The sequence below is a fragment of the Panicum virgatum genome, chromosome 2K, assembly GCF_016808335.1.
Source record: "Panicum virgatum strain AP13 chromosome 2K, P.virgatum_v5, whole genome shotgun sequence".
Classification (NCBI taxonomy): Eukaryota; Viridiplantae; Streptophyta; class Magnoliopsida; order Poales; family Poaceae; genus Panicum; species Panicum virgatum.
The window spans coordinates 10,976,475-10,984,594 of NC_053137.1; the positions used below are offsets into that span (position 1 = coordinate 10,976,475).

The following is an 8,120-nucleotide window of genomic DNA, read 5'->3' on the forward strand; positions in this document are numbered from 1 at the left end:
AGCTGTAAACTCTGATAGTCTTTTATTTGTTTTAGTTCTCTTTTTCGTGATACTGTACTGATTATTCACTTTTAATGTCTCTATATGTATGAAATTTGATCCTGGCATATATATAGCAATGCATTCGGTTTTGTCCTTAAAACCGGGTGTGACACCCGGCGGTGATGCTTACGTATCACCGCCGGTTCGTAATACGACCCGGCGGTGATGCTGTCGAGAGCATCACCGCCGGGTCGTATTACGAACCGGCAGTGATACATAAGCATCACTGCCGGATTGTAATATGACCCGGCAGTGACATGTTCTCCACCTATTTTTTTCATTCTCCACTCCCTCTCTCTCTCTCTCCGGTATTTTTTTCCTCCTCCCCCTGGCGTCCGCCCACAGCCCTCCTCCCAATTCCCATTCCACCTCCCGCGCCCTCCCATGGCGGCGGCGCCGGCCCTCCACCACGTCCTCCTCCCTCGTCCCGGCTCGGCGGCGGCGCAGGTACATGCGCCCACACGCACTCCCTCCCTCCTCTGTTCCGCAACACCGTCCCTTGGAATTCCGCCGATCTCTGACCGCTCCTGACCTCCCCGCGAGTCCCGCTCCAGTCGCCGACGTGCTGCTGTGGCGGCGGAGGAACGCCTCGGCAGTGGCCGTGGTGGGCGCCACGGCAGTCTGGTTCGTCTTCGAGCGCGCGGGCTACAGCCTCCCCTCGGTCCTGGCCAACGCCCTGCTCCTCCTCGTCGCCATCCTCTTCTTCTGGGCCAAGTCCGCGTCGCTGCTCAACAGGTGGGTTACTCGGTTAATCTGACCTGGAGCAAATATATCTTGAGATCTGATATGGAGTTTGCCTTAGTTGTTGCCTTACTCGGTGTTTTGGCACATTTTCTTACCAGCTAGGAGCAAGATTGCTTCTGCAACATTAGCTATGAAGTCAGTGTTTTGGCAAGAGGTTCAACAGAAGGCTGCGGTAAGCTTTCTATTTCTATGGAATAATGCCATCCTGCTCATCTTGTCGAGGCGTTGCTGCATATTGATTACAAATAGCTTTTTTTTAATCATGTGGTGTGTTGCTTTGGGTGCCTACCTGCTGCTTGTTTGATGAAATGTCTAGGCAAGCAATGTTACACCGAAATGAAAGTTGCTATTGCTTTTACTTGATGGACTGATTATATTTGGCATAGTGGCATTAGTGGACAGACACCTTTTCCAGTTCTACTTTTGTTCAAAACCAGTCTTTTTCTCTACATGATTGTTTCATGCTGTTGATAGACAGTTAGGGCCATAATAGGTGGTGATCCTTTGAACTTTGTCGTATTAGGTAATCTTTTGGCAATGTGTATCTGTCGTTTCAGTTGTTTCAGTAATTCGGGGGTCCTGTTGTGCTTCTTACTCATGGCAACAGGCTCTGCTCATGGCCATGGCACAGGTGAGGATTTCTTCAATCTTTTTTTTTGAAACTAGGATTTCTTCAATCTTAGGGTTATGGATACAAATTGGAGCCTTGTAATTAAATCCCTGCTTTGGAGCTAATTTGGTTCTGTTTGGGCTATGGAATTTGCAGAAAGTTTTGGCCGTGACCTATGCTTAGCTTACAGAATTAGTCCATGCATAAACTTTTATATAATGTAAATATCCAGTGAACTAATTAGGAATTAAAATTGATGCAGAAACTAATTCGATCCATCAACTCTGCTTCTACCTGGCATCCCTTGATGTGCCTTGCGCGGTGGAGGTGGCGTGGGCCCGGCGTGCGCCGCGTGCTGCCGCATGGCCCCGTCAGTTAATTTCAATGCTTAATTCTATATGAATGCTAGAGAGGCTGCTCTGCGGTATGTGTTCGGTGTTCCATCTCTCCTAGAGCTATACCATACTGTTGATATCACAATTTTAATCTGGGTACACATAAATTGCTATTATTAGTAACACTTTTCCTTTTTACCAGGTTTTCTTAACATTTTCCAGTCACTTCCATAGAATGCTTTAGAACATGTCTGCCCTGTTTGGTTTAGTGAATACAGAATATTTCAGTTTTCAGTTACATGTCTGTCAGAACAACGTGACTATACAGAATAATCATGTTTATTCCGCTAGCATGTGGTATTTTTATCCATAGCCTGTAGTTATGTTGTAAGCCTAGATTTTCCGTCACCACTCTATACTGGGTGCTCTGTGCCTCTATTTGTATGCGGTTCATAGTGATACACTAAACAAGTTCTTTTGGCTTCTCTGCAGGCCTCTTCCACCTCTTCCTAATCTAGAGGTTTCAGATGTGGTTGTTGAGAAAGCTGCAAATCGTGCTCTTGTATAGATCAATAGAGTGCTTGCTGTTGGCCATGATATTGCCATCAAGAGAGATAGGAAAACTTTTATAAGGGTCTGTTGGCCATGATCGTGCTCTGTGGTATGTTTGAATTTGGATTGCAAACATATATTGTGCTATTGAACCTAGCTAGCTTAGTAGTAGCTGATAGGTTGAATGCATGTTTAAGTAATGAGATGAGATTACCTAATATAATTCAGTTAAGCTAATAACTGAATCTGCTTGTTCTTGAGCAAATGAGGTGTTCCACAATCAGATGACATATAATATCATTGTTATTAGCTGATATATATGTTGTACAAATGATGCAATATTATTATATGAAAATATTTTTTTGATGGGAAAAAGGTCTTCACCGCCGGTTCGTGTCTTCAACCGGCGGTGTTGATGTCCCCATCACCAACGGTTCCAGATACGAACCAGCGGTGTTGATGTCCCCATCACCAACGGTTCTGGAACCGGCGGTGATGGCCCCTCTATCACCAACGACTTAAATCCAACGGTACCCAAAACCGTTGGTGATGCCCTTTTAGAACCGGCGGTGATAGGGGTGGCTGTAGTAGTGGTGGTGAGGCAAGCGCGAGGCGAGGAAGGTGGCTAGGGCAAATCCCAGCTCCCCAAGGAAGCCGGAAACAATATGATTGTTTCTGCTTGATTGGTTCTCACAATGACTCTTACAATATATAGTCTTCCTTGCTAATAGTGTAAATGCTCTAAATAAAACTGATTTGGGCCTTAAGCCCATCTACCAGCCACCGACCCCAGCAACAGGAGGCTCGACGCCGCGAGTACGTGACGCCGGTCATAACATCTCTCCCCGCCTTCGCAAATAGCTCGTCCTCGAGCTGGAAGCCGGGGTAGGCTTCCTTGAAGGCGTACAGCAGCTCCCAGGTGACTTCCTCCGCATCTAGTCCATGCCATTTGATCAAGACACGCCACACACCTCGGCACTGTTGGGCCTGCAGCATGCACTCCGGGGCAGGCAGGACGCGACCGTCCTGCGTCGGCAGAAGCGCGCCGGTCGCCACTGGCGGATCGCCCCGCTGCTCCTTGAGAAGGTTGACGTGGAACACATCATGTAGGCGTGCCCCGCCGGTAGCTCGAGGTGATAGGCGACCTGGCTGATGCGCTCCAACACCCTGAATGGCCCAGCCTAGCGTGGACCGAGCTTGTGGTGTGCACGGGGTCCAAGGACTGCGCCGTGCGATGGAGGAGTTGAAGCCACACCCAAGCGCCGACTTGAAACTCCATCTCACGATGGTTAGCATCGTAGTACTTCTTTGCCAGCTGCTGAGCTTGAATAAGCCGCTGCCTAGCCTCAGCCAGAATTTCGTCGCGGTTGCGTAGAAGGGTTGCCGCCGCCTCCGTCCGAGTAGAACCAGGGCGATACGGCAACATGGCCGACGGCAACCTGCCGTAGACCACCTCAAACGGCGTAGCTCGCAGAGCGGAGTGGAATGAAGTATTGTAGCAATACTCCTCCCATGCAAGCTAGTCGACCCATGCCCAGGGTCGGTCACCCGTGACGCAGCGGAGGTACATCACGATGATCTTGTTGACCACCTCCGACTGGCCATCTGTCTGCGGGTGGAAAGCCGTGCTTATGCGGAGTTGGACACCAGCCATCTTGAAGAGATCCCGCCACACATGGCCCATGAACACGGGGTCCCGATCACTGACGATCGACGTCGGGAACCCGTGGAGCCGCACGATGCCTTCGAAGAAGGTGCGGGCGACTGATGCCGCTGTGTAGGGGTGCCCTAGCAGAATGAAGTGCGCTTTCGAAAACCGGTCAACGACGATGAGGATGACCGATTTGCCGCCCACCTTGGGCAGCCCTTCAATGAAGTCCATGGAGATGTCCGCCCACACCTGGGATGGCACCTCCAGTGGCTGAAGGAGTCCGGCCGGTTGCATGGCCGCTGTCTTGTTACGTTGGCACGTCGTGCAGCCCCGTACCCAGTCGGCCACCAAGGTGCGGTCACCCGGGACATAGAATTCCCCCCGCAGGCAGTGCAACGTCTTCTGGGTGCCCTCATGCCCAGCGCCGTGTGCCAGTAGGACAGCCTGCTATCGCAGATCACCGACATCAGGGATGAAGATGTGTGTGCCGCGCAGCAACAGACCACCGTCGTCGTGCCACGGCGCGGCCAGCTCGCCGCACGCAGCCGCTCCTGCAGGAGGACGGCGTTTGGGGCAGTCGCCGTGGCTCGGCGCACGTCGTTGAGGTAGGCGAACGAAGGCCCAGAAAGAGCCATTGCCGCCGCTACGTGTGGGCGTGGAGCAGCATCGTCGGCGTCGCAGCGAGAGAGATCATCTGCCACGGTATTGAGGCGGCCCGGCCTGTACTCAATGGCAAAGTCAAAGCCGAAAAGTTTACTAACCCATTGGTGCTGGGGCACCATCGAGAGCCTCTGATCCAACAAGTACTTGAGGCTGAAGTGGTCCGTCCGGACTAAGAAGTGGCATCCCCACAAGTACGGCCTCCAATGCTGCACTGCCTGAACGAGCCCGATGAGCTCGCGTTCGTAAACGGCGAGCTTGAGATGCCGCTGAGCGAACGGCTTACTGAAGAAGGCGACCAGGCCCGTCGTCAGGGCGGCCTTGAGTGCGGTGAAGGCACCCGCGGCCTCGTCGTCCCACTGGAACGCATCATGCCACAGGAGACGTGTGAGGGGTGCTACGATGAGGCCGAAGTCCTTGATGAACTTGTGGTAGTAGCCGGTGAGGCCCAGAAAGCCGCGCAGAGCACGCGCTGACCGCGGCACCAGCCACGCGTGCACGGCCACCACCTTGTCGGCGTCCATGGCCACCCCGGCGGCCGAGATGACGTTGCCAAGGTAGGCCACCGAAGGCGTCCCAAAGGAGCACTTGGAATGCTTAAAATGCAGCTGGTGGTTGCGGAGCGCCTTGAGGACGATGGCTATATGCTGCAGGTGCTCGGCCCAAGAAGTGTTGTATATCAAGATATCATCAAAGAACACCAGCACGAACCTGCAAAGGAACGGTCGGAGCATGTCATTCATCAGCGCCTGGAAAGTCGCTGGTGCATTGGAGAGACCGTAGGGCATCACCAGGAACTCATAGTGTCCCTGATGAGTGCGAAACACCATCTTGTAGATGTCCTCCGGGTGCATCCGCACCTGATGGTAGCCGGAGCGGAGGTCGAGCTTGGAGAAGAAACATGCACCATGGAGCTCATCCAAGAGCTCGTCCACCACCGGGATAGGGAACTTATCCTTGGAGGTCTGCGCATTAAGGGCGCGGTAGTCGATGTAGAATCTCCAGGACTTGTCTGCCTTGCAGATCAGCAACACCGGCGCTGGACGTGCTGGCCCTGATGACGCCCTGCTCTAGCATGGTAGAGCACTGCTTCTCGATCTCGTCCTTCTGGAGCTGTGGGTAGCGATAGGGCCAGACAGCCACCGGAACCGTGCCCGGCAGGAGGTGAATCCGGTGGTCACAGGACCGGCTCGGTGGGAGACCGCGTGGCTCGTCGAAGATAGCCCCAAACTGGAGGAGTAGGCGCTCCAGGAGGGGCTGGTCCGTCGGCGCTGGAGTGGTGCCAACGGCGTGCGCGCCAGGGTGACAGGGCGCGGCTGCCAGCCCCTGCCACACGATGCGATGTCCCCCATGTTTGAACGCCATGCTACGGTTCTCAAAGTCCCAAAGGATGGGACCGAGTGTGCGCAGGAACTCGTAGCCCAAGATGATATCGAAGGCGCCCAGCGGGAGTCCGAAGCACGTGATGGAGAAGGACTCGCCACCGATGGCCAGAGGCACGTCCCGAGCGATGCCCTGGCACTGCAGCTGGTCGCCGTTAGCCACCTGCACGCGCACGGCTGGTCGCGGCACGGTAGGAAGCTGGAGGGCGGAGCAGACGGTGGCGTTGATGAAGTTCGCCGTGGAGCCCGAGTCGAGTAGGGCGATCAGCCGCTGACCGCACACCGTTACTAGCGGCAGCATAGCATTGTCGGTGCAGATCCCGGCCAGCGCATAGAGAGAGACTTGTGGGGGCGGGTCGGTGGCCGTGGCCACAGGGTCTCCCTTCTGGTCCGGCCCATCCTCGGAGAGCGCGGCGGCGGCGGCGACCTCCACTGGGATCTCGTCGTCGATGTAGTCGTCGTTGACAAGGTAGAAGAGCCGCTGGCAGACGTGGCCCCGCACATAGGGTTCGTCGCAGTTGAAGCAAAGGCCCCGGTGATGGCGTTCCTGTTGCTCAGCCGGCGAAAGGCGACGTAAACGCGGCCGCGCTGGTGTAGCTGAGATAGGAGCGGCTGTCCCTCCAGTAGGTGGTGCCGCTGGCGCTTTAGGGGTAGCCGGCCACGACGGCCGCGGTGCGGGACGAGCGTCGCATGGCGGCGGTGCGCTGAGTGCCTGGTACGCAGCGGCTCAGCGTTCGAACGCACGAGCGTACTACATGGCTGTCGGCAGATCTGGGGGTGGCGCATCTCCACATCGATTTGAATGTGCTCCGGCAGTCCACCGACGAACAAATAGGCCTGCTGCTGTGGTCCGAGGTCATCGTCTGTGTGGCAAAGGACCGCATTGTAGTGCTCGGAGTACTCCTGGACTGTGGACTGGAACGGCAGACGGGCGAGCTCCGCTAAGCGCATTCCCTGCATAGGCGGCCTGAACTACAACTGGCAAAGTGAGCGGAACCTTTCCCAGGTCGGCATGCCCTCATTGCGCTCCAGGGCATAGTACCATGTCTGGGCGGCGCCGCGGAGATGGTAAGATGCCAGCCACGTCCGATCCGTGGCCAGTGTACGCTGACCGCGGAAGAGCTGCTCACAGTGGTTGAGCCAATTCAGCGGGTCCACCGAGCCGTCGAAGGTCGGAAACTCCAACTTGTAGAATTTGGGGGCCGCCTGAGCGCCCACAACGGTGAAGCCGTCATCCACGCTCGCGGCCGTAGTCGTGAGATCAGGGCGAGGCAGCGCGTCAGCGGAAGGCCCACCGGCGTAGAGGAGAGTACCGTCGATACCGCCGTAGAACGTCCCGGTGGAGGGCAGGACCGAAGGGCCCGTAGGGCGCTATGCTGTTGTGGTCGTGGCCTTAGTGGTCGTGTACACCGGCATGGGCTGAGACCCTGTGGCCCACGATGGGATCAGCGACGGGGACGCCGGCCAGGAGATCTGGTGCAGAGGAACGCCCCTGGGCCCCGACGTGGAGGCCACGGTCGTCGACGGCGGCGGCGGGGGTGGTGGCGCCGGGTGGGGAGGCGGAGGGGGCTGGAGTAGACCCGACCACGCAGTCTGCAGCGCCGCGACATTGCGGTTCGTCTCGGTGACCATGCAATGTGTGTCGGCGGCGCCCCGCAGGAGATCGGCCACGCTGCTGCTAAGTGCAGCAACAACCGTGGAGAGGGACTCCAGGGTGATTGGAGCGCCCGCTGGAGAAGAGGCCTCGGAGGTGGTGGTCGAGCCCGGCTCGGCTCCGGCGGAAGAGAACGGCGGCGCGTCGGAAATTGGGGGCGTGGGGGTTGATACCGACGGGGCAGGAGGAGGCCCTGACATAGCTGATACCAAACTGTTAGGGTACCTAGTTCTACCGGCGAGGGATCGGAGGTTGTAAGGATGGGATGGCGGTGGTTGCTGGCGGCGAGAGGGAGGACGGCGCTGGGTTGCTATGGTGAGGCAAGCGCGAGGCGAGGAAGGCAGCTAGGGCAAATCCCGGCTCCCCAAGGAAGCCGGAAACAATATGATTGTTTCTGCTTGATTGGTTCTCACAATGACTCTTACAATATATAGTCTTCCTTGCTAATAATGTAAATGCTCTAAATAAAACTGATTTGGGCCTTAAGCCC

General features: G+C 55.9%; 1 protein-coding gene and 1 pseudogene across 1 annotated transcript; one reads left to right on the plus strand and one right to left on the minus strand.

The window, feature by feature from the left end:
• The first annotated feature begins 493 nt into the window (after positions 1–493).
• Positions 494–2,566, plus strand: LOC120695069 (annotated as a pseudogene).
• A 4,781-nt stretch (positions 2,567–7,347) lies between these two features.
• LOC120695070 (mucin-7-like) lies at positions 7,348–7,830 on the minus strand. The gene has a single exon (XM_039978391.1). It carries the CDS (start codon positions 7,828–7,830, stop codon positions 7,348–7,350), a length of 483 nt encoding a protein of 160 aa, XP_039834325.1.
• Positions 7,831–8,120: the final 290 nt, after the last annotated feature.